This window comes from Centroberyx gerrardi, chromosome 10, assembly GCF_048128805.1.
Source record: "Centroberyx gerrardi isolate f3 chromosome 10, fCenGer3.hap1.cur.20231027, whole genome shotgun sequence".
Classification (NCBI taxonomy): domain Eukaryota; kingdom Metazoa; phylum Chordata; class Actinopteri; order Beryciformes; family Berycidae; genus Centroberyx; species Centroberyx gerrardi.
In genome coordinates, this window is record NC_136006.1 from 20,602,687 (window position 1) to 20,629,993 (window position 27,307).

A 27,307-nucleotide genomic window follows, 5' to 3' on the forward strand; every position below is an offset into this window, starting at 1 on the left:
GTATTCGAACAGTAAAGTAAAATGAAGTACAAAGCCTAAAAGCTACCGCTGTTTAAACAAAATGTGTTCCTTCTTTTCTAATTGCATTGCTATTGAGCTTAACTGAATGATTAAAATGATAACATTCAGTATAGGATGTAATTATATAATTACTACAGTCACACACAGGATTGTGAATTGTACATTAGGTGTTGGCAATGCATCAACCCAATTTAATGGCCCAATGCAAATGAAATATTAAAGATACATAAGCAATAAGGGTTGTGATAATAATGGGGCTAGATTTCCCATGGCGAGGGGGATGTAAACGAGGGAATTGGACCCTGAGGACTTGTGTGTGTGTGTGGGAGAGAGAGAAAGAGAGAGAGAGAGAGGGAGAGAGAGAGAGAGAGAGAGAGAGAGGGACAGAGAGAGCGAGACAGAGAGAGAGAAAGAGAGAGGGACAGAGAGAGCGAGACAGAGAGAGAGAGAGAGAGCGAGGCAGAGAGACAGAGAAAGAGACAGAGATAGAGAGAGAGAGAGAACCTGTATGTATGTATGAATGCACCTGACATTTGTTTGTGCATACATGTAGTTATATGGTTCCACTGTAAAACATGAATGGCCATGAGCATAGACCTGTTAGGCCAATACACCACTGAGGAAGGAATGAGGAAAATTTCTTCTCTATGTCTGTTTTTGCAGCTTCTGTAAATTGAAGCCTCTCTATGACTCTTGAGCATCCAGTGTGTTAAACAGAGAAATGATCAGTAACACACAAAACCCTCTAATAAAAACAGGAAATCTGTAATCCGATTTTTCTGAAATCCTGAAAATAGAGAACAATCACTTCCCCGGTTATCCTATCAGGGTATGCAGAGAGAGTTGACTATAGTTTCTGTTGGTATTTTGCCTCATTTGGAACTGGCTCATAGCTTCTCATCACATCACTGGCACGGGCTGCAGACAGGCAGCCTCCTGTTAGCACTACACTTCATTAGAACCAGGTTTCAGTGGTACCACACACACATTCAAACAGCAAAGCCAGTGCACCATCTCTCCACCATCAAAGGGGGCTTTACACAAAGGACGGGGCTGTCTCTGTCTGTCTCCCCATCAGTGTCTGCTAATGATGCATGCCGTACGCGTGTTTTTAACATTGACACCCTCCTCTCCCGATCATTCATTCACACTCTCAATCTTTCTCTGTCTCCATCTCTCTCTCTCTCTTGCTGTCTCTCTCTCTCTCTCTCTCTCTCCCCCTTTCGTGGTGTTTGTTTGGCTGCTGGGTTTTGTTTGTTTATTGTTTCCAGATGGCAGACGCAGACTTCATTTGTGTGGCTTTCAAGTTCCCAGAGAGCTTTTTACTGCCTTGGCTCAAGCGCTTATCCTGTTTCCTCTAGCCGGGCTTTATGATGGGCCCTTTATACCTAGCAACTGGAAACAACTGTCACTACCAGTCTGCGTCGGGGAGAGCGGGAGAAAGCACAGAGAACATGTCTTTTTCTGCGCGCTCTCCATCTGAACATCTTCATTAGAGACAGTGCAGCCGTTGATCCACAGATGAGGAGGATGTTTCTATTCCCTGAGGGTGAACTTTACAAGCTTTATAGAATAAGAGAGAATACCCTTGATCCTTTCACTGCTCCAAAGTACTTCAACTGCATCATCAGAAGTGCCACAGAAAAATTCATATGCATTGTGTGAGGCTGATTCTTTGTTGACATGACGGTTTGACAGCCTGCTCGCAGTGGTGATGAGGCTGGTAGTCTTTTTTTTTCTTTTTTTCCCAGGGTCTAACTGGGTCTGGTCTGGGCATCATTAGGCGCTGTGATGTCACTTATTTACAGGAACCCAGGAGGGCGACTCGCCCAGTAAATGTGGGGGAGGACCAGCGCATGTCTTTACTCATCGGATGCGGTTTAAAGACGGAGCCGTAATCAAAGCTCCCAGCTATATAAAACCCTCCCCTTCTCCTTAAGAGGGCCTTTTCTCCTGGCTGCCGCTGAATGAGTGATTACCCTGGCATTCCAAACTGCCTAATCCCATTTCTAGCAGTGATTTAACCCGGAGTAACAGCGGCCAAGGCGCTGCCTCCACTGGCTTACCCCCATAAAACTACTCACTGAAGGGAAAAGTCGACATGTTTTGGCTGAAGCCCTCATCCTACATTTCTGTGGCATATTAACAAATAAGTCGGACAGGCAGACAAGTTTCCTCCCGTAAAAGTCATCATTTCAATGATTCTAGTAAGGCGGCTGTGTCCAGTGCCTCGTTCTGCGTGCATTGAAAGTCCTCGCACGGGGCTCCGATGACGTCAGCTGTAATCACGGGATAATGAAGTGCCCGTTAAGGATCTGACAGGGTCGAAGGTGGGTCTAAAGATAGAGGTAGCAGTGCCATATACGTTGGGAACAGAAGCACACTCATCACAATAACCTGCTCGTGACCCTGCACGAGGGGAACCGAGCTGAAGTGTCACTCCGACTTTAATGTCCACGTAATCGGTGGTGTTTGTGTTTTTATCACCGCCGAGCGCCTGGCTGACTGGCTAATCTCATCAGGGTTTGGGCTCTGGTGCTGGGGTGAGGCAGAGGACAGCCTGGCGTGACCCATATCTCCGTGCCAGGACGGCTAAAACACTCCGGCTCTACTGTACAGTTCCATCAGAGTTTACTACGAGGCCCTTTGCCAGGGTGTTTACTAGTGAACTGTCTGGCACAACAAGATAATGCCTGTACTAATGCCCTCTAAGGACACAGCCACTCTCACTGAGGAGGGCCTGCTCTTTTTCATCAAGCCGGACTCTCTGAAACTACTGGTACAGCAATAATACATTGGCAGCAGATGTGGAGTGTAGACTAGGCTTATACCGTAAGAGATTTTCACAGTGTTAGGTGGTGTTGTACCGCCTGTATAATATAATAACGACTATTATAGCAATGATAATTATGCAGCTGTGGAAAACAGTGTATAGCAGGCTATCTATCTTGCTGAATATTCCTTTGATCACTCAGCAGTGCACTGTGTTTTTGCTGTTTAGTCGTGTGCCCAGAGGATCAGGGTGGGATTTCACAAGGCAGAATCAATGTTGGTGCTTTCATATTGACACTGATAAATTGCCTCTGACATTTTGTTTTTGGTTTTATGAAAAGAAGAGGAATTGAAAAGTGAACCCTTACAAATATTCTAGAAGTTTCATCAAGTAGGTATAAGGCTTGGCCGTGATTCTCCGTTGTGAAATACCCTGTGTCACATAGATTGTTGTTCTAGTGAACTGACACCTTTGCACTCACTCAGCAGCACCCATGGGAGGTCAGAAACCTGCTCAACCCTCCCTCATCCCCCCGTCCACCCACTGCACTCACACACACACACACACACACACACACGCACACACACAGACAAACACACACAGGAAACATGTCAGCAGTGGAGCGTTTGATGGTCTAATTAAAACCAGTGGATATTTTTGATTCATTTCAATCCCCTGACGTCTGTGTGTGTGGACACAGGGGCATAATAAAGGAAGTTCCTTTATGTGATGGATGGATAGTTTTCCTATTTTGCTGTTAAGTTGCAATTCTAAATATTTAGCTTTCCATTTCATAACAAGGCTTGTCATTGATATGGATGCCAGGAATGGCTGCACCACCCTTTTGTGAGTACCTCTTGCTCTGGAGTTCACATTTACTGATGTTTCATCTGTCTCACTGGGCTCCAAGTAAAGCACACACACTGAACGTCTATTCACAACAAAAGTCAGATCCACTACGGTCATGAAAACATAAAAGAAAAGTTGTGCAACACTCTGCAATTCCCCATCACGAGGATAATAGGAAGGCCATGCTATGCTAGATTGCAGATCCAGATGTGTCTGTCTTTGTCATTGCACCTTCCTGAGGTCATGCAATATACTCTATTTACTGAACACTATTTACTGCTGAGTTGCATTCAAGAGAACTGCATATTGAAGCCTTAGATCCTGTTCTGTAAAGGCTTGCTGGGTCTTTAATTTTGAATAGCAATTAATGCACTGGGAACACCATGTTCAGATCAAACAAACCTTTTAAAGGAGTTGAACTTCTCATCTAGGTCTAATTATTACCTAATAGCTGATATGATAGCAAACAACTAATTATTATCTCTTTTGGCTTCTATCAACCCATAAAATGAATGAAAGCACCTGTGCGCATGGCAATAATGGATTTGTGTTTATGAAAATAGGCCCCAGGTGCTAAATGCTTGTACTAAATTGATTCTAGCTTGTTCATAGCTATTCTCCAAATATTAGTCTAGCAGTTGTAATTGCTGTATTTTATCCCCCAGATTCACCTAGCGTGTGTGTATGTGTGTAACATGTATCTAATGTAACATAACACAATGTGTGCAAGGTCGGAGTTTGTGTTTATGAAAATGTGTGATTTGTACATAAAGGCAGGCGATATTCAGCTGCAAATTTCCATCAGCCGTATGTAATATTCTAAATGAAAGGTTGGCTGCTTGTTTTTAGAAAGGTTACCTAAAGGGCTCAAATACAAAGCAGGTTTTTAAACTGAAGGCAGTCTCATTATTAGAGATGTGTCACCTACTACCCTTGCTGGTTCATTTGTGTAGCAAACAGCCTGATACCCAAGCTTATTAAATCAATGGACTAAAAACATGTTGCCTCACTGTGTTATTAAAGACCAGAGTACAGACACGCATGCATAGACACACAAACACAAGCAGCATGGTAAGTTGGCTTATCTTTGATGTACCCCGATTGACAAAGAGACTCCCCCCTATCAAAGGATTACAAATAAACTCCAATGAAAAGACTGATGCACAAAAGGTGGCCTGTGTTCTTTCTGTTTGTATTAAATTTGTTTGGAATAAAGTCTGTTATGAATTAGTAGTTTGTGTTTCTGCTTTTGATCTAAATGTACCACATGACGCCTAGTCCTTGATATTGAGTTTGTTTTAAGATGTAGGCCTAGTTTAGGCTTAGGCTACGAGAATAGTCTTCAGTTTCCTATCTCTACAAAATATTCCAGTCCCTGGCTTTTCTTAATTTGGCTGCGTTTCCAGCCTCTTGGGCCATATTCACCATGAAAAGTGGCCTACGCACTGAATCAGAGGGCAGTATAGGCTAGAGCACAAGCAAATTGCCATGCCTTTTAGTCCCATCTTCAGTGATGCGCTACTTCCTCAGGCTTTTGTCTCCCGTTTGGGGCCACAGCTGTCGGGCTAGGTGCTATCCACGCTCCCCTCCCAAAAAACCTGCGGCCACGCGCCGCTGCACCCCAAACACTAAATAGGAGCATTAGACACACCATGTTAAGGGCTGCTGGTGTTAGAGCTGTGGCTGTGGGTGCGTGTCTTGTCCCATGGCCAGGGACACGCACATTAAGCATGTACACACTCATGCAGGCACACAAACACACTCACAGTTGCACACCGCACTACACAAGTTGTCTTCTACTCAGTATTCTTCCACAGGCCAAATAAATTTAGATATATTCTTTTGTGTTAAAACCCTACCCATCATGTCCCATTGTCCCATCGTTGACTTCTGCTGTGTCTGGCGGCTCTGCCGTTTGATGTGTCATTACACTGCCCAAGAGTTGCCATGTCCTCGTCTTTTTGCTCCCGTTGACTCTTCCCTCTGCCTTTAGTTTCCCCCGCCCAGCTACAGAGCTGCGCTGTGAAAATACCCACAAGGCCTATCTACCCATATGTAGTGTTGCAGATTTTGATTATGCACCAGCAGCATCACACCTCAGCAGGGTATATCCAAACATGAAAATTAATTCACAGCTAAATGCTGCTATATGCAGTCCGAGAGGGAGAGGAGAGGAGAAATCAAACACAGGTTTACACTAGTGAACAGATGAGCAGGGAGAAGAGAGCCTAAAGGCAGGCAGAGCTGTGTTCATTAATGTGCAAAGCAAATGGAACAGTAAAAAAAAAAAAACACAAAAAAACGACCATTTCAATAGAGGGAAGAGCCCTTTGATTGCTGGGAATTTCAATGGGCATAAGAAATTGACCTAAATAAAATAGATGTAAAATATTCTTCGAGCTGATTAAAAATCAAGTTAGTGAAGAAGAAGAATAAAATCAGCGTAATGAGCTGAAATTATAAACAGAGCAGCGCTCTCACAGGAGAGCTACATTGATCAGTCTGAAATGAGAAAGTTTGGGCCAGCTGCTGTCTAGGTTTTACAGGCAAACTTGTTACCTTGAAGCTGGGGTTTGTTGTCCACCAACTTAGCCTACTTCAGTTCAGGTTCAGGTATCAGGTTATCAAGTTCACCCTTGTTTCTCCCTCTAAGCTTGTACTGGGCTATGAGAGGGAACAAATTACTTTTTTTTTTGAAGTTGGACTTGTTAGACTTCTCCCAATATACTGTGACCGAAGGTGGCCTATAGTAGCAACTTACTAGCTGCAGCTAGCGTCCTTCTAGTCTATCTGTAATGAACTTTAGCATGAAAGTACTTGGGCATGACTTTGTCTCAGAGCAATGCAAATGGAATTGCCCCCCGATGGTTTGGAATGCACCCAGCTGGCCTTTAAAAGGTGATAATTGGAAAATACAGGATGCAGCCGGAGTCGAAGGAGGGACCTCGTGTTCCACTGAGTTAGCCATTGCATGGATGGAGGGAGGAGAGATGTAGGAAGGTGATGTGGTGAAAAAGCACCAAATATATGAATACTTAATTTTAAAAATATTTTCTTTAAGGGTATTTTAATTGCGGTGTGCACAGCATGTATGCACAGCCCACACTTGCTCCTGTATACTGTTGGAAGAAATCCTGGGCTGCTAGTGCTTTCCCCAAAAGACTGTAGTTCTTGTTACTGCCTTGTTTTGAAGGTGGGTCAGTGATGTAACGTGATGTCAATTTTGTCAATTTTTGATGTCCAAATGTCCAAACTTTGCTATCAGTTACCTATATTTAACAATTTATTCCTTACCAGGCATGGTTGTACCAAATGACTTTTTATATGTAAGTAAATTCCTTTATTATGTTAAAGTTCCACTTTCCACCATTCCACACAGCTTAAAACCTCAAAGGTAACACAAACTGGCGTACATGTAGTTTAGAAATCAAGTGTTTTAGTGTTTAAAATATGCCCACCTTTTAAAAACCTAAATATGTCATTGAAGCAGACCTTTTGGAAACCCAAATACATTATTAAATACTCTAGGTGTACGTGTAGCACATAGGTTGGTCAGTGACAAACCAGTGTTATGCTACAGTATGTCAGTGGCATAAATACTGTAGGCTAGTCTAATTTATAAAACCTGACACAGCATTCCTTTACTTCTGGGGAAGGAAGTGGAGTGGGAAGGTCAGGAGGCCTGTACAGGAGTTCTTCCCTTTACAAGGCCAAATTCAAAGCATTTCTCCGCTCCTCTCCTTGTGTTGGCCTAACCTAGCGTAAGCCTGTGCATCCGTTCTCCATTACCGCGTTCTCTTCAGAGAGAACGTGACAGTGATAAGGCTCTTTTGAAGTCCAGCTTTACTACAGGCACTAGAGAGAGACAAAGCCAGGGGCAAGAGCTGCTGAACTGGAGGGGAAACTCGGCCAGCTCTCTTTACTTTTCTAACCTTCAAGCTGGCGTTACTCAAACGTCCATGTTACTACTCAAAAAGCTCTTGACATGTGCCGTCTTTACCATATGATGCAGCATCTATCCCTTTCCTGGCTATGAAAGACTTACAAGTACCTCTTTGATGAATTGACCATGTTATTGTGTGGATTTATCAAAAAAGAAATTTGAAAACATTACAAAAGCACGAGGCTATTAGGCTACATTCCAGTCAAAACAGTATGCAGCATCTCAACCTGCATGTCCCGTGTCAATCAGCAGACATTTCCAGCAACAATATGCCAACGCCCAGTCCACACTCTGTTCAGGAAGCCCTTTAGTAACTCCAAATGGAATATTCTTAATGACTTCCTGTACCTGAGGCCTGCTAATGCTATCTGGGATCCAGCAATGGCCTAATTTTACTGTACCCCTGACCTTTGACCTTGATGGAGCATTGTTGTCGGCACTCGGGAATGACCATCAAGACTAATGTTGATGCCTAGACTCTCTAAGATTGTGAGTTTCTGCATAGTGGCACAGAACAGAAGACAGGTCAGGGTTTCTCTTTAAATGCTCTAAGAGACGATTGTCAGATGTTGACTACTTGTGGATAAATCTGTCTGTTACTCATGTGCAACAGCTACAGTATCTGCAGTAGCGTAGTTCCCCGATTGGAGAGCAAGCCTCTCTTCTCTGCTTTATATTATAACCACCTGATTGGCGAGCTTGTCATTTCCAGTCACAGTATTTTAGGTACTTTTACTACATGGATTTCAGTCTAATCCTGAAATGTGTTGGCGTCAAACAAGTTGAAAACGTGACTTTGAGTTTCCATGATCCGCCCTGTAGGGGAAGGAAGGGGCACGGGTTGCTGCCCACCCTGCACCACACCCTTAATGGAGAAATAGGCCAAGGTAGGGTCCTGCTCTTTCCCTCTCACTTTCCACATTGTAGTTGGGTCTATGTTTATGTTTCTGAATGTTTCATCTACTGTAGAATCCACCCACATTAAGTTACCCTGCAATATAGCCAGCACCCTGAATTCACCATTAGACCGGTTTGTGGAAAACAAGGGTGTTGGAAACTTGGGTACCACATAAATTTAAATTAATATTGGTTTACATTAAAACTAATGCTGGAAAATAGCTTATACCAATGTCAGTTGAGATATCGAAGGACTGCTCAGTAATAAGTTCACAGACAGCCCCAGAAAAGATCCCTCAATATCAGGGTTGGACTCAACTGTTGTATTTGAACCTAGTTTGTTTGCCTGTCAATAATCTGTAGCTTAAACACTGTAGGATGTAGGTAACAGCTTGTCTGGTTGGTTGGATTTGTCCTCCAGCAGAAGGTCAGAGTCTTTAACTCTAAACTTCTCTCCTCTCAACCGCAACACTTCACTCCTCCTCTCGAATATGTCCAAGCCCTTCAGGATGCTGTGGAGGCTCTTTCACACTGTGAAGTCTCAGGGCAATTCAGCTGAAATCTGCATCCTCTTGGCATTTTGGCAATTTACTAAACTCAACTGTTTGAGGAAAGAGAGCAGGTGCTGCAGTTAGCCTTGTTCAGAAGTCTGCATTTCCTCTCTATTATAACCTTAGGCCTGCATTTGGTGCAGCGGTACATCTTGTCCACCTTACTGTAAGATTTTATATCGCCTGTTTGTCAGTCAGTCTTGTCACACCTATTGATTTCTTTTTATTTTGCATATCATACTGTATTGCAGTATACATTTAAATTATTTATGATTTTAAACAATTCCCCTTTACGTTTAAGCCTATGGAATAGTGGGAAACCATGGAAGGAGGTTGGTGTTTATAGAGCTCTTGCACTTTCATGGGGCTTGCTGACTCATCGGTGGCTGTGTTGCGGTGAAATCCAGCACAAGTATTCCCTCCATGTGGTGCACAGCACCCACAGCACACAGAGCTGTGACAATCCCAGCTTCCTTTTTGCATCACAGCTTTTGCTAAAGGAAATGTGTTGTTGATTTAATGACGCTGCAGTGGGGAGGGTCTGTTGTTGTGGAGAGGTTTTGCTGTGTTTTTTTCCCCAAAACTATTTGATTTAATAAAACCATGATCACAAACAGTGTTTTGATAAAAAAAAAAAAAACAGTTAAAAATATTAAATATGTGAGGGTGAAACCTAGATAATAGTGACTTTATACTGATGAATCATTTATCTCTCCCATTTACTTTAGTTATGTTTTGGCTTAATATGAGTGCACACATATACACATGTTTCTATGTGTGCAAGTAGAAAGGAAAGAAATGGGGAAGACAAGGAGGAAAGAGAAAGGAGAGAAATAGGAGTTATGGTATGTATGGGAAATAAATTTGTAGCCCCTTGTAGTGTTTTTTTTTTATGGATGTAGTGGTTAAGATGGTTAAGAGTTACTGGAGAATGTGTAGGCCTACTTCAATCATGAGAGATCTTATGAAGAGAACTTTCAGCTTATAGTCCTTTTTTATATGTGTGTTGTGGGGGGGGTGGGGGGGGTCGTGGGCTGCTTTGGGGGGTTTTGGCAGGCTGATTTTCAGGAAACTTCCTGGTGTGTCAGGATCAATCGGGCCTAAGCCAGTCTTAATTAAAGGCTTGGGGTTGGGCAGAAGTCGAGGGCAAAAGGCATCCCCGTTGGTTAAAAGAATGAAGTGTCTGTCATTGGAGCACTAGGGAGCATCAGCATTATTGCTAAAAAAATTCCTCACAAAAATCTTATTGTTCAACAGTGGTACGAGGCCACAGATGATGGTGTAACAATATTAGCCCACTCAGTTATCACTCTGCCATCTTGTAATTTCGGTTGATCTTTTCATGTATATACATTCACATTCAGAGGCATTTCTATTTACACACATCATTTAAGAAGCCAGGGTTATTGTTTTGCTTCCAGTGATACTTTATGTCACCTTATGCATTCTGTTGACTGATCTTATGTGTTAGAGCACAAGTGAATCATGAGAGAAGAGCAATGCCCACTCCTTTGAGACACACTTCTCTCTGTCCCTTTGAACAGTCGAATGTCACAGAAGTGTTAGAGGCTTTAGCTATAAGAAGTAGTTATGCTGTACATCAGTCATCTTCAATCTTCTTGCCTATATTGAAGCACAATGGCTTCACAAGTTTCCATGTAAAACAGTTGCAGTTATCATGTTTTACCACTTGGGGGCACAGACAACTTACGAGGAAGAGAAGATGAGCTTTGAGCTGGGGTGTGAACAGTGAGGAAGAGAGGGTGGGGGTGTGTGTGTGTGTGTGTGTGTGTGTGTGTGGGGGGGGGGGGGGGTGGAGGGGGGTTCCATTAATTAAATGGAATATGATCCAAAAGACTCTGTACTCAGTCATGACACATCATGTCCCACTAGAGAGGAAATAAGACAAATGTCACAGATGTCCCTTTTTTCTCTGTCCTGTTTTTCTCCGGTTGTAGTTTCTCTCCAAATCCAAACCTCAGACAGACAGCGCCTTAGTATGTTTTGGTCTCCTGAGTGGATCTTTCCAGTCCACCCATCTGTCAGATTTCTCTGAGGTCCGAGGAGGGGTGTGTGTGTGGGTGTGTTTGTGTCTGGGCCTGGAGGGGTGGGGGGTGGGGTGGTGGGGGGGGCAAGAGACCAGCCACAGTGCATATCACAGCCTAGACCTAATATCCTAATATCAGTCTGATCTGCTGTCCCACTCATATCCATCTCCTGGGCTGATCCCGGCCCACCCTGCCCCAGACTGGAGATATTGTTATCCAGATCATCGTATTAGTTAGCCTATGTAACGTATCCATCCATCATCTGCATTCCTCTCTCTCTTTCTCCACTTCCAACTCATGCAGTGCATCTGCTTCAGGCTTCACCACCCCCCTTCATTCTCCTCACCCACTTCTTCTCATTCCTCTTTTTTTTCCCCCCACCAGAGGACCCTTGACACCTGTGGAGTCACTAGGCCATACATCTTTTAATTGACTTTTTTATTGTCATCTTGTTTAGATGCTTCATCACTGGAATGCCATGCCAGTCAGCTTTGAGGTGTATCAGCGGTTGTTTTACCTTAGATAATTAACTTGATGGAAGCTGGTTTGACGTCCAGCAGCGTTATCTATTATGTAAATGTGACGCGGGATCGCTTGCGAGCGGCGAGAAGCGTTCTCACCTGTAGACATGGTAGACCTAATGCTGATAATGCATTCATGTCAGCGAAGGGTTATGTAACTGCACCGAGAGCGAACTGCTGAGATGGAAAGTGCAGCCACCTTGCCAGTCTTAATGCATTCAGGCTCCACGGTGTCAGATGGCCCGGGCGATCCACAGGGCTCAAGGCGGCAATGCTGTTTTTCAGTCAGCATGTGTGTGTGTCCATGTGTACGCATGAATATAGGTGTGTGTGTGTGTGTGTTTGTTAGATTAGGCTCGGATGTGTGTGTCCATATGGTTTGGTGGCAACACATTTGAATCCTCCTGGCCTTCTGCCAGAGGAGTGTAACAGACATAGTAGCGTGTATATTTGGGTGTGTGTGTGTTTGTCTGTCACTGCTTTTACGTCAAACCCCCCCCTGTTTTTTGAGGTGAAGCGTATTTCTCAGTAGGCCTACGTTGCTCATGTGCCTATGTATGCTGTATGAGTGTGTGTGTGTGTGAAGCAGGAGGAGGAGGAGGAGGGGGGTGGATTAGCTAGCCCACAGCAGAGTGTCGAGGGAAGACAGTCCCAGTGCATGCTGGTCTCTCTGCCTCCCCATTGGTTGAGAGGCTGCTTAAAAGCAAACACCAATCAATCCTCCCTGCCTCCCTGTCTCTCTCTCTCTCTCTCTCTCTCTCTCACTCGCTCTCTCCCTCGCCACAATTACGACAGGCCCGACGACAAGAGTTGGAGAGAAAGCACCCCCTCCCTCTCCTCCTCCTCTTTTCTCCACTCCACTGTAATCCTGACACTGAAAACCGCCCCTCAGAGAACAAGTGTCAGACTCAGAATGGAGCGTGGAGTCAACTCCCCTTTTTCCCCTCTGGTTAGCATGTTAGAGAGTGCTAATGTTGATGGAAGTGACAATTAACAATGCAATGATCACAGTGATGTGCTTGTACTGCTGCCTCACAGCCTCGCTAAAGAGATAAGTGACTGATCTCAACGGGACCGGGACCGGGCAGATGACAGATAAGCACATAAAGGGACAGCGACTTCGGAGAACATAGCCTAAGCTCGCCTACCAGATATTCTGCAAGCTCTCTGCGCTTAGTATTTCACTTGGTAATATCAAGAGCCTATTTTTAGTTCTTATTCAAGCTTTGAACCGTTATGGAGGCCTCTTCTTTTATATGTAGGGTTATAAATACCAGCCATGATTCTCTATGTTAAATGTTGGTCTTTGAAAACAAGAGTTAGAAGTTAGACAGAGACCATGCAAAGCAAATCAGTGGGAAATACCGCGAGTTGTGTTGGGAGAATAGGGCCACACTATATCTGTGCCACAGACTGGCAAGATCACACACACACACACACATACACACACGCAAACACACACTCGCATATTACTGCTGCTTCTGTTGCTGACTTCTGTGCCAGGCACCCGTGGCTGACTCTGAAAAACAGGGGAAATGTTTTGGAGACACAACCTGAGATATTGACCACCTTGCGGCCCCCGCTGTCAGGTTGTGAAACGGCCCAAAGATATTTGCATGAAATAAATGAGAATCTCTCTCACGTCCAGCCCTGCCACGGCCAAAGGTTTACTGTCCCAGATGCAAGCTCCATCTGGCCCTGCTCTCCTCCTCTCTAGTCTTTAACTGTTCAGATGCACCATCATTAGTGACTGTGGATGATATTTGGTAGAAGGCTCAACATATGTCCGCTTACAGTCTTCCTTATCGTTCAAACCTGACTGTTTCATGGACTGCACTGAAAGTAAATGCATTGCTAATGTTTTTGTGACACTTTTATTTGTGCATCGTGTGCATTCATAATGATGAGTGCAGCAGGCCGTAGTGTCAAGTCCATTAGGATGTAGTGTGTGCCGGTACTGTATTTAAAGAAAGCCTTATTAGACTGTGCTGTGACAGCAACACCCAAGTGAGTCACACCTCTTTGTCTGTCCTGTTTGGGATTTTGGGAATATAGGGTTGAAGGGGGTCAAACGGTCCTCTATCCTGAGCAAACACGGACATGGTGACAGCCGTTGGGACAACAAACCCCCACGAGAACCAAGCTGTCCCGCCAACCTTCTCCCCGCCTCTCCACTACCAGCACGACCCCCCTCACCCCTCACCCTTCAGCCGAGGGCTGTGATCCTGCATAGCCAGCATAATGAAGCCATATAAGCCTGTTATTGGCTGCTTTACGGCTTGTTTTATGAAGGTGAGCCGACAAGCAGCTCCCATAATGGTTCCTGTCACTTTAACGGACAGCATTACCAAGAGAAAAGGAGCGTTGGGGAGGGAGGGCAGGGCAGGCTGGAGAATGGGCCGGGGCCTTTATGTTAGTCCTGCCAGGGCTTTGATGGGTAGAGGTCTTGCTGCAGGCTATCACTGTTACATTTTATGTCTACCACCTTTTGTCAGAGGGACATTATTGACGTTTGACCTGTGTTCTTATTCCCACCTCCTCTTCACTAATCAATTACCACATCGATCCATTAATCAGACAGGGTGATGGCCAGTGAAAGGGCCCGTGGGTATGTGTGAAGCATTGTGGGATAGGCCTCAGGCTAACGTGGAGGAGGGCCTTCACCTGTGGAGTGCACTGTTCTGCAACCTGAGCATTGGCTTAACAAGTAGTCCTGGCCCTTCCTTTGCAGGCATCTCGTTTCTTTATTCCTGAGAGAAGAAGTTGCCCTCTGTCCTTTAGTGCATGGAATGCCTATACATCTTCATAACCTAAATACACACACACACACACACATACACACAGACAGACACTGACATATATATATTTCAGTCAGCCAACTCATGTTATTTATTGAGAATGAATACAAATATAGATACAGAGTTTAATATGGTGTCATTGACATGCACAGCACATCACTCTTGATTTAGAGTTAATAGAGGAAATAATGCAAACAATTGTATGTGTATTTGTGTGAGGTTTTATTGATATAGTCTAGATTTGTCAGATTTCTGAAATTGACCCTTTTCACATAAGCTGTCCTACTGGGTGCACAGAATATCATGATTGCACTGTAAATGAATGTAAATGAAGCTTGGCCATCCGTTTAACATGAGTGACACACACACACACACACACACACACACACACACACACACACACACACACACACACAGCCCCTTATTCATTTTGCAAGATACTTTTTTTTTCTTAAACTATGGGAAATGAAAAGAGCCGGTTATTCCCAGCCTTGAAGCCAACAGAATGATAATTGGCAGGAAGCGTTGTTGTTATTTAGTATGGCTTCTGAAGCATTGGCTCAGCTTCCTCAAATATCAGTAGCCATTACAGTGTGGCAGTAAAAACAGGGATGCTTTTAGAATGAGAGCGAAAGTGTTTTTGTTCGTCTCACTGTTTCCATGGAGGTTAGGCAGTAGCGTAATTGTGTTTAGGGTGCAAAGAGAAACAGATCAGACGCAGAGACAGCCAACAGATCAAAACGGAAGCTGCGGGAGCGGAACCCACCACGCTTTGATTAGGTTTGATTTGGTTTTGGTTTGGTGTGTGTGGACTGAAGCCATCACCCCAGTCCCTCTCTGCCCTTGCCAAGTTGTTTGCCAGAACAGGGAAAGATTTGGGAAAGAAAGTTAGGGAGACAGCAAAAGGGAGAGAAGCTGTGGGCTGATTATAGCCCACCCCCCTCAGGTTGATCAGGGTCCAGCCGACAGTCACCCAGCCCTTGTGGGTTTAGTGAATTGAGAAGACACTTCTTGTGTGGATTTTTCAATTCTTCAGCATGTCATTTGGCCAGGAGTGCTATTGTCCCCCGTCCCTTTTCTCCCTGCTCCTTCTGCCGAGACGAGTCGTGTCATCCCCTCGTGATCAGCACTTTTGTTGCCTTTGTTTTTGGCCCTACCTCAGAAGTCCATCTTGTCTTTTATGTCCCTGCCTTTCATGCATAAGGGAACAGTTGTGGCCTGTTGTGGGGCTGTTCCACTGCATTTCCACCAGTGGGGTTTCCTTTCATTCTCTTCAAAGTACTACAATGGGGCTCTGAAGGCCTGAATGGCCAATGCAGAGTGCACAATCTTAGAGAGCCCGCTCATTTTGTTTTGCCAGAGTCAATAAAAATGCTAAGTTAAAAGCTAACCCCCTTATGCCCTCGTCAAATGGAGCGACATGTTTGACCTTTTTAAGCTCCCCTCTCAATTATCTTTTAATGATAAATTCATTGATTATTTTACTGCTATCCAAACTGTATTATACGAACTGTAATGCAGCGTTTCATTAGAGAGGAGAGAGAGGGAGAGAGAGAAAGAGAGAGAAAGAGAGAGAGAGACTACCAACCATGAAAACCACCCTCTAACTCTGCAAATGATAGCTCTTATGTCCTTTCCATTCTGCCTTTTCCCGGGCCGGAGACCCAGATAAAGACGTCTCCCTGCTTCCAAGGAGGAGCGGGATTTGACTAGTTCTGTGTGGAGGGATGAGGGGAGAAAGAAATGGCCACTGTCGTCTCTGGGCATTAAGGCAGAGGCCTTGTATAAAGGCATTGTGTGCAGATTTGTGAGCCGGGAGAAAGCAGGGGACTTTGAGAGGGATTACAGGTAGACAGACATTGGCTGCTGAAGATAACCGCCATGACTTCATCCTCATTGTGCAGATTAAGGCATAAAACCCAACCTAATGAGACCGGAGAGGGGGAGAAGACATGGATGGGAGGAAGAGAAAGGGGCATTGTTGATGGTGAGGGACATGGTGACTGGAATGAGCTTTGTGAAAGGGGGGAGAGGAAGATGTAGGGGGAATGGTGAGTTTTTGATAAAATCTGAGGAAGTGACATAAAAAAAATGGATGCCACAAGAATCTTCCAATGTCAAACATGGATGGCTAAATTAAATTAAATGGCTGAAGAGTAGGGAAATCCATAATCTCTCATATGAGCAAGATATAACACACGGGCAACACGGGTGAGGTTAAGAGGGAGTTGCTCGCTCCATCTGCTCCGAGCAGAATGAATAAACTTGAGCGATGACTCATGCGTCGGTTCTTTCTATTTTCTGTTCGCTCTGAAAACTCATGACCACAAAGAGGTGTTATCATCATCGGTCATCATCATCAAGACATTATGAACAAGCGTACTGTTGTCTTTCCTGTTCCTACCGGTAAGAGAGAGGCCAGCTCTCAGTGAGGTCAGCAGCCACCAGCTGATCTAATCCGGAGGGGAACGGATTGCTCAGCCCGAGCTCTGACTCGCTTGAGGGCAAGTGAAGAAAGCAGGAGGCAAAAAAAAGAGAGAAATAAAAGAAAAAAGTGTTTGATTCCGTTCCCTGCCCCGTCCTGGGTGTCTGCGGTTAATTTTTCAGCATTTCTCGGCCATCCAATTGTGTCTTCAGACCTGAGGCAGTGTAAAAAACACACATACAGCATCACGCTGGGAGGAGGGCCAGCGTGGGGATTGTTTTAGCCCTCTTTTTCATTCTGAAAAAGAAGTGTGAGACGGGAAGGTGGGCATGAAACCAGATAAATATTGATGACTTTTTGACCATTTCATTTCACACCCTCCAACAGCTTTCTGGGGACGGAGAGTCTGTTTATGCATCGCAACATCGATTTCCTCCCTCCCTTTTATTCATCTTTATTTATTTTCACCAAATTTAATCTGGAACCTTAAACACCACAGACCGCAGAATGTAGTTTGCATATTAAAAAGCAGCTGATTATCGTGGGGGAGAAACACAGATCTTTAATTTTGTGCATTTTAGACACAGCTTCTGCCTGCACCGCCATGCTGGAGATAATTGTGGAAATCTACATATTGAGAGGGAGGCTGTTGTCAGGGTCTGTTTTGGAGTGGGGCTCTGTTATCTGCTGTAATTCATGTGGTAGGATGAATGTTACCACCTGAATTAGGCTATTATGCTGCCAGGTGGAGGCCAATATAGTTACATGAAATAGTGATCATCTCCTGATGATAATGAACCAATTACTACAGGCTATTCATAACACAATATTGGCTGCCAGACCATGATCAACAGTGCGGAGATCATATGTCAAATTGAATATTAATTAAGAACTGATATCCTCTCCTTTCTCTGTTGTTGGGAGAAAGCGTGGTACACTGCAGCTGAAGAGGCCAATTCTTTGACACACTAGTGATGTGCTGTTATCTTAGAGAAATATAGGTGCGACTGGCTCGATGACATGACAGAGGGTGCTTTGCTTTCGGAGATAAGGAGGTGGAACTTGGGGAAAACAGGAGCAGAATATGCCACAGGTGTAAAGCGGTGACATGGTTGTCTGAGAGAGTGGTGAAGATAAGATGTGTAGTTCAAGGATGTGCGGTTCAAGGTGGATTTATTGTAGTTGCAGACTACAGAGGCACAGGCAGCGGGTGTCAGATCATCAGAGACTATTCTGTCGGATTGAAGATCAGTTGATAGTTCTATGCCAGTGAACTGCTTTGTCCAAGACAATGGAGCTCTCTGGTGTTGGAGGAAGACAGACGCAAATCTGTATGTAAAACTTTGCGCAGCCGGCGTTGAAAGTGCCGTACAGAGGAAAATAAGTCTGAAAGTTTTTAAGAGCAGTGCTGTCGGGTTAATGACAGAAATTACTTGTCAGACAGCAGGTTCGGCCAGTCAATTTGACCTGGCATACTGTACTGTCAGTTCTGCAAAACTACTGTATGCACCTCAGGAAGGCCCATGTCTATTCTAACACAGAGCTCACCAACCTCTCACCACGTGCCACCCTCCTGTCCTCCCCTTGTCCTCCCCCTCTCAGTGCCACTGGACCTGCTGCTGCCTCTCTGCTAATGAGAACCAGTCCCATCCAGCACCATATAAACCCACTAACACGCACTTACCTCTGATCTCAGAGCAGTAAAGTTAGTCACTGCGGCCTGGTCCCACCACTTTACTGCCGCTAATGCAGCCACACAGCCCTGTGTTATCATAACCTTTCATGTAAAAAAGAAAAAAAGAGAGAAAAGGAAAAGAATTTGGTAACGTAGGTGCGTACAGTACTTTGGGGACTGTTGAATGTATAAAACATATATCACGATTTAATAGTAGGAAAATGTCCACCAGATGTGGAATGGTGTAAATAAAAGTATCCAGATTGCATGGAGTATATGGAAGTGAAGCTGTGTGTATTTGATGACAAAGCCTAGATCCCCATTGGTTGCAGTGCTACTGTAATGTACAAATAATGTTTATGGCTGCCTGCCTTTACAAGCAGTTCCTCTGCGTTTTTATGGGAGTATTGCATTGTTTCATATTAGCCACCAGTTCTGCCATTTTGCTTATTAAGTTCCCTGGTTTTCTGGGCTAAAAACAGCAACAGATGAGAATTAAATCAAATATGAGCAAATAAATTCTTTCAAGATAACATCCCTTTTATTGTATTGAATGCCAGCAGTAGTTTAAATGAGGTGTTAAAGGAAATTATTTGGCTAATTTCTATGGGATCTTTTACCATAAAGTTTGAAATTATGAAATATCAATATCTTAATTTATGCATATGCATATTATGCATATCTATGCATATTATTTAACATATTAGTAAACCTTTCCTTCCTTCCGTGGCTACACAATGCTATCTACTGAGGCCAGGAAAAACTGTAGGTCTCACAGGTTGCCTAGTCTTTTACAACACTGGAGCGCAGGAACACGCTGCTTTGACGTCACTGTGGACCCAAGAGAGAGAAAAATAATGACATCAAGTTTATTCTGAAGTCTCAACATTGCTCTTCCACTTTATTATAGAGCCTGGACTCTGATGCCGTTGTTTCCCAGCAGCATGTTTGTTTTGTTAGCAAATGACGTTGCTAAAGACGTGAGCAGCCTTGAGAGGCACAATTTTGGCTTTGCAGTCCATGATTCACATTTCTCTTTCATGAAAAAAAAGCATTGTTGTTTACGATTTTTTCCTTCTAAACCAAGACCTCAGTAATACCCTTTGGCTGCAGTCTTCAGCCAGCCAGCAGTAGCACCACAATGGAGTGTATACAATAGACTTCACCTGCTTGTTTCTGAAATGTATGGAGCTCAGTGAGCCAAGTTGATGCGTCCTGTTAATGATAGTGCACAGCTGTTCCATACAGTACTATTGATCAAGCCCCTGCTACTTTCCTGGCACAGTGCCCAAAGCCTTACATAGGAGAAATGCAGTACATACCACTGCCTGGTGTTCAGCTGAATGAAACGGCAGCTTTTAGAGCAGTCAGAAGATGTAATCGTTGGAACAGAAACTGTTGCATATTGTAAGCAGTCCATAATGGTACATGTGGTGTATTAGGCTATACATTGTCTTTTTCAGAAATAGAAATCATTTCTTTAAGAGAACTGTTGAAGCCCAATCTTTAAGGTCTTTCAAGACCTAAGCCTAAGCAAGTGCACCTTTCTTTTACCCTGTGCAGCTAGCTGCATGCCAGGACCACAAAACAAAAGACAAAGCCAAGTTGACCTCCATTATCCCCAATTTCCCCCTTAGTCACCAGTTTACTGTAAAGTGAGACTCCCGCTGAGCTAAAAGAGAGCAGAAAGAGGTAAGAAAGGTGGAATGAAAGGAGAGAAATGCTGATTTTGGTCTCTGTTACTGACCTCTGATTTTAGTGTCAGCTGATTCGGTCTTGTCCCTCTACATCTCTGATGACTGTAGCCAACATCAAGGGATCTTCACTCCCTCTTTTCTTTCTCCTTTTTCTCCCTTTTTAATGAAATCTATTCTTAAATTACAGCCACCATCTTCTTGTACCCCACTTACATTATAATTTATTTGCCTTTCAAGTGGGCACTTAGAATGGCTATTTAACATTCCCCCCTGAGCAGTATGCACTGAATAGACTGACTTCATTTGGGTCTCAACAGCCCCCTCTTGCCCCCTACCACTCAATGCCCCCACCTCCCTCCTCCAACCCACTATTTTCCTTTCTAATTTTGTTGTTTGCTTTTTTTTGTCTCCCCCATCAATATGGGCCCTGTAGCTTTTTGTCCCTGAAGTGATGGCGAGATCCTCCCCTTTTCACTGGTCCCCAATCCACATGGCGGAGAGCCTTTTGCATATTCCTCCCTCCAACCTTTTGTGAAATATTGTTACTGTCCCCCATCCAAACACCAGAGCGTTTAGGTACCCTGCAGAGGTTCTGTGTACCTGGAAGCACTAAAGTGCTGGAGGCCACAGCCACCTGAATTGGTTTTAATTGCTTGCTACAGCCACATCATCTCGGTCCAGATTAGGCCTGATTGAGACTGGAAGGCATTTGGAAGCGTAGTTGACAGGATTAAGTGGCTATTGAAGTGACTTTAGCTCCTTGAGAGAACAAAAGACAAGAAAAGAGAATAATTCAGCCCCTCTTTTAACAAGAAGAACCATATCCCCCTTCTTCCTTTATTTCTCTTGTCCTCCCCAGGCGAAGAAGAGCACTATCTACAAATATGGTCCCTCTAAGGACTGCTGAAACCCAGCGAGACTCGGTGGCAGGAGAAGCTGTTTCTCACTGTAATTAGATATATCCGATCCTAATCATTTAGGCTATTCATTAGGGCTAATTGTTTCAGCAGCCAGATCGACAGAACAAATAATTAAGACGTGTGTGCGCCATGATTGTGATTATTGGTGTGTGACTGTGTGTGCGCCATCGTGTGTGTGCGTGTGTGTGTGTGTGTGCGTGTGCGGGCATACGCTTATGTAATTGTGTGTGTTTGTGACTCAGTGTGTGTGAATGCTTGACACATTTGTGTATGCATGTAGGGTAGATATGATGATCTCACATCAACACCAGGTACAATTTTGTCATGATTTGCCTTCACAGGAAGATTGTAGACATCATGATGTATTCATTTTCATTCATAACATTGGCTAATAGCCGTTTACATTTACTGCTTTCACCAAACTTTTAACCCAAATCAGTGCATGACTATCTTATTATCCTGAAAGCTTAAAATTGCATGATTCAGCATCTTGTTTGAGTGCATCGTTGAGAACAGCCAAAGGGAGGGACTTATGCTGCCTTCAAATGCTGTCAGAAATGTCATAATTACAAGTTATGTGCACATGAAGGATCCAACAAACTGGTAAATTATACGACTGGGAAAGTGGGGATTTTTTATGGTACCCGAGTTGCCAAGACATGACGTTTCGGGGGCGGAGAGCATGGAAACTATGTCAACAACTGATCGTAAAAGTGATGTAGATTATATCTTGATATGTCATTGTTTGACATTCCATGTAAATAATTAAGATTGTTATATGTTTTCATTTTCACCCTTTAACTCGTAGTTTTCACACATTTTTGTTTTTAATTAATTAAAACACCAATAACATGAAGCATATTTTCTCTGCATTTTGCTGCAGGACAAAGTTGCTCTGTGTCACTTGATTTCTAAAATCAAACAGCCACCAAAAAAAGTTTATCTGGTGCTCCTTGGAAGAAGAATCTTCCAAGGAGCACCAGATAAACTGCTAATCAAATCATTTGAGAGGAGCATTAAGAGGTAGCAAGAGGTAATTGATGTTTTACCTAGAAAAGGATTGTTCCTATCAAAACAGTTAAAAATGAAGGTGTCTATCAATTGCTCATAATAGTTGACCCTCTTTACGAAGTGTCCTGCTACATTTTGTGAAGTTTTTTTTTTTTTTTTTTACTTATGTTTAATAAGCAAAATATTTAGATGCATAGCGTAAATCACAATATCTCAAAATATTGTAATATGATACGTCCGTATCACCCCTTCATGTATATGTGCATTAATTGTGTCATTGTGTATCGTAACTACAAGTCGGAGTAGTTTATAAATTATTAATTAAAATAACACAGCTATACTGTGTTGCTCAAACTTTTGTTTTTCCATGGGTTATCTCTCCAGCTATCACTGACACCCCCGCTCTCCCACTTTCTGCCCTGCCTAGATATTCAGCTGAATATGCTTAACTGTGGAAACATTACCATATGAGTGGCTCTGTGTTTGGGTGAGGTTGTTCCCAACAAAGAGTGTCAAAGCACAGGTCAACATGTCTCATCCACTTCAATGGACAGCTGAAAGGCAAACAGAACTCACTAAATTAAATGTTTCCAGACTTTCACTCCACTAATAGTCAGGAGTATGAGGCCACCTCCCTGATGTTCATCCAATATAAACACCGGAGACATTATGATGATGAATGCAGCAACACCCTCCTTTAATTATTCATTGCCCACAGCCCTGTATTGATACTGTGTGCACATAAGTAATGTATGCACTAAAGTTGTGTGTGTGTGTGTGTGTGTGTGTGTGTGTATGCATGTTTCCTCTGCCTGAATGTACCTATGCTTGTGTGGTGTGCACAAATGTATGTGTGTATATCTGTATGCCGTATGTGCATTTCTGTGTGTGTGTGTTTATGTATGTGTGTTGACAGGGAGAGCGGCTGGCTCCTGCCTGCAGCCTGGCAGCTGTATGCAGGAGGATGGCGTGGTCACCATCACACTGCAGGCCCCTCGCTGCGCTACATACCCCGCAGGGCGGTCCTCTACTGCCCCGGCAATGACGAGCGGAAACTGAGGAAACTAGCCTCGCTGGATGTCGACTGTGCCGTCTTGGACTGTGAGGACGGGGTAGCCCTCAGCAAAAAGGTAGTTAAACACACAAGGGCGCATGTCTAAATGAAATTCACCCTCATATGAACAGAGTCAGGGAGGAGCACACCGACACAAACCCAGACAAAGCTGCGTGATCCTGTATGATTTTAATCCCGTCTCCCTCCTTCAGACAGGTGCGAGGTCTTAATCACTGAAAGGAAAACTACCTAAGTGAGATGTTTAAAACAAGCACATTTCACCCTATTATGCTGGCATAAAGGCAGTGGTGCCCCCCTATCAGAGTCCTTTAAAACAAGGTGACCACGTCCCACTGGGCGAAGCAGCGGGAAAGCACCAGATGCAGCAGGTTAAAAGCATTCTCCTCCCGCCCACACCACCTCCCCATTGGCCCTGCCGAACTGCCCATGAAATTGTGATTGGAGAGCGGGATAAAGAAGGGGCCCGGGTAAAAAGTCAACCAACAAAGGTTTTTAAGTCATGATAATAAAGATGATTGATATGGCTCGAGGCTGTTCCTGTAGAAGGCAAAGACAATAAGACGAGGGCTTGTGTGACTGACAGGCTAAAACTGTGACCCTGCGAAGGAGTTGGTGGATGTCAGTGCTTCTGTCTTTATTATGTGTTAGAGGGGAGATGTGGAGAGGAATGCAGCATTGTAGCAGCCATTCAGGCTTGAGAAGAATTCAGACTCTGGATTCTTGAGCTGTCAGCATGTGACAGGTTCATGTCTCTATCTTATTCCAAGAAAAGTGTCCTGCTCCAACCCACTCATTTCACATACAATATAAATTTCCAATTTCATTCCTGCCTAATAATCCTATTGCTTTCCCCTTCTCTGATCTGGCTAGATCTGCACTGCACAGCACAGTACAAGGCGTCAAGACAGAATCCAGTCAATTTTTGACACCATATGTTAGCTTTAAAAGAGTCTGGCGCAGTATGCCAAAAAGCTGTGTTCCATTATCTATTTGTTAGGTCGTACTGTGTAATATAAAAATGAGTTATTAACTCAATAATACAATGCACCTTTCCTACCGGCACCCTCTCTTCGCTTCCCACACTCTCAGCTGCTTTCTCCATCGTGGCAATTGGAAATCCATGGGGGTTGGTGTTTATACCTTGCCTTAAGGTGACATTTTTTCCTATTGGATAAATAGTGCTTCGCGTTTGTGTGTGTGTGTGTGTGTGTGTGTGTGTGTGTGTATGTGTATGTGTGTGTGGGTGCCAATGCATACCACTAATGTTTTTTTTTTCTATATTAAATTGCGTGTTTTGAAATCAATTTGGCTTTGTCACTGGTTGCGTTTATTATATTCCTAGAAAATGTCATGTCAAGAATTTTTGAGAATCTTAATATTACCCCCACCCCGCCGGTTACTATAGCACATCATGATCTCTTCTAGGACCTACTGAATTATAAATAAATGAGAGATTTAGCATTTACTGTGTGAGTCTGTTTGTGTTGACAATTGCCACAGTATACACTGTAGCGGCGATTATGTTCACCATGACAACGGCACAGTGGGCCTGTCGCCTTGCCAAGCGATGCCAGGCCTCTACACTGCCCCTGCAATGCATGCCTGGTGCCCACTGGAGAGACGGAGAGAGACAGAGAGAGAGAGAGAGAAAGAGAGAGATGGAGAGAAAGAGAGAGACAAAGAGAGAGACAGAGAGAAAGACAGAGAGAGCTTGCTAAATGCCATGGAGGCAGAAGGGGAGGAAGGCGTCAGAAGAAATGAGAGGTTAGTTACCAGGTAAATACACGGATAGACTCCAAATGGGGCTGCTGCCCCTCACAAAGTGCCCTCCTATTATGCGTTCATTAATGTATTCTTTTCATTATCCATCACCTTCACCCTAAAACAGGGCAGGATATTCATGACAAAGAGGTATGCTACTTAAAAAGGGCACTCTTCCCCCTCCCCCAGAAAATTTAAATCCGGGAGTGCCCGTTGTAATTGCTTGCCACTCTGACTCCTAAAATGTCTGCGCACCATCTTGGCAGTAATGCTGGCTGCTTAGGAGGGAAGGAGATGAGAAGGGGAGTGAGGGGTAGGAGCCGCCCAGAGCTTGCTAACTGTCACCGTGGACCCGGAGGGGAGAGAGGGAGGAGGAGAGAGGGGAGGGAAGACAAGGCTGACTGCTCTAACACTCTTACACATATCATCATATCTGTATGATCAGTGGGGTGGAGGAGGGAGGGCAGGTTGAAACCCTGGAGCGGAACTGACGGCTACACCTGTCCTCTCTCTTTCTCTCTCTCTCGCTGTCTTGCTCTTTCGCTGTCTCGCTCTCTCACTCCCCTCTCCTCTCCAGGGTCCTCAGGGTTAAGATTGTTTATCTCTCTCATGTTCTCTCTCTGTCTCTGCGTGCCCTATGGTCTAGCTTTCCTCTCGGCGTGTGTCTCTCTCTCTCCCTCTCTCTCTCTCTCTCTCTCTCCCTCTCCATCTCCCCCCGTCGGGTCCCTCCATCCTCCCTGACTCCCCCCTGCCTCCCTGCCGTAGAGATTCTCTCCTAATCCCTGGAAGTTTGGAACTAATGAACTAACTGCTGAGCCGCTGCCACGGAGCCTGGTCCCAAACTATACTGTACTTCACACTCGATTTCCTCTCCAGATGGCATGGTGGCGCGGCCGACGCGGCAGGGAGCACCTCTCACACACTAGTGCGTGCAAGCAATCGCACACAAACACACAAGGCGCGCAGGACACGAATGTGCACATGCGTACACACACACACTCAAAAACACAGAAATATGTGCACATGCAGACACATGTACATACACACACACACATACACGCATCTATACACAAACACACACACACAAACTTTACTTGCACACAAACACAACCGCATACACTTGTGTACATCCAGTCGGCAGGGAGCACCTATCTCACTCAAGTATGAAAGTGGACCGATGTTGTTTTCTTTTCCTGTTTTCTTCATCTTCCGATAAGCCTCTGAATTTTGAAATAATATGCAGTTACTATCATTAGAGAGTCACTGCTTCACTGCAGGTCCGAGTAGTGTTTACCAGGGCAGACTCAATATGTTTAAAATGTATATAATAGTAGCGAATGCACTATTTGTTCATTTGAAAGTATAGGCCAGCTGAAATAATTTCTGCTGACAACACGATGCAAAAACAATCATAGAAATGTTGATGGAAATTGTGGCACATGAATAATGAACAACCCCCAGGTAGCCTTTTTTGGACCCACAGAGGAAACCAGAAACCAGTCCCTCCTGGAGTTTTTGTGATTATTACCACCAAAAACGGTTGATCTTGAGATGTGTTTTCTCAAAAATTGTGATGCAGTTGCAATTAGAGCAGGCTTTCCCCCCCCCCCTCTTTCAGTAAAATTGCAGGAATTGGTAAAAGGTTGGTAAAAAATTACCTTCCATTAAGAAGCAGTCATATATAACCACCACCTGTGATAATAAGTATCACAGAAACTACTGGAAATACTTAAATACTCATCATTTTTTATGTCCCACCACCATGGTATGGTATGCGGGACATTATGTCGTCATGGTGGAGTCTGTATGTGTGTCTATAGACACATTGCTGTGAACACAATAACTTCATACTTACACCACAAGTAGGCCCTGTAGAGTAGATGATTTGATTTTGGAGCATATTAATGAGGAAAAGACATATTTACTAACTTAATAAACTAAGATACAGAGTTTATATTAATACCACCCATGTGTGTGAAGACAAGTATGTTGACATATAAATATTTGCTATTTAATGCATTAAATAGTTTAATTAGGCTACCTCATTTGGTTATGTGTAAAATATCATGGTCATTATGGCATTAGGCAGCTCAAGTGACTCTTGTTCCCACGGCACAGCCGAGGGCATCGCGGGCCAAATTCAGGTCATGCAGTCAGTCAGTCAGTCAGTGAGTCAATCAGTCAGTCAGTCAGTCAGTCAGTGAGTCAATCAGTCAGTCAGTCAGTCAGTCAGGTAACGCTTAGTGAGATGTCACTTCGTGAGATGGCCTCTAGAGGGCGTCTTTGACTAAGAGATAGCCTCTCGCCTATAGGCTAAATGCCACATTGAGTCCAATACACTG

The 27,307-nt window shown here is 44.1% G+C and overlaps 1 protein-coding gene across 1 annotated transcript in view; it reads left to right on the forward strand.

Moving 5' to 3' along the window:
• Positions 1-27,307, forward strand: part of clybl (citrate lyase beta like) — a 55,459-nt gene that overhangs the window by 5,852 nt on the left and 22,300 nt on the right. Inside the window, exon 2 of the mRNA XM_071923578.2 lies at positions 23,046-23,259. Within this exon, the coding sequence (XP_071779679.2) occupies positions 23,046-23,259 (214 nt within the window). The remainder of the gene's footprint in view (positions 1-23,045; positions 23,260-27,307) is intronic.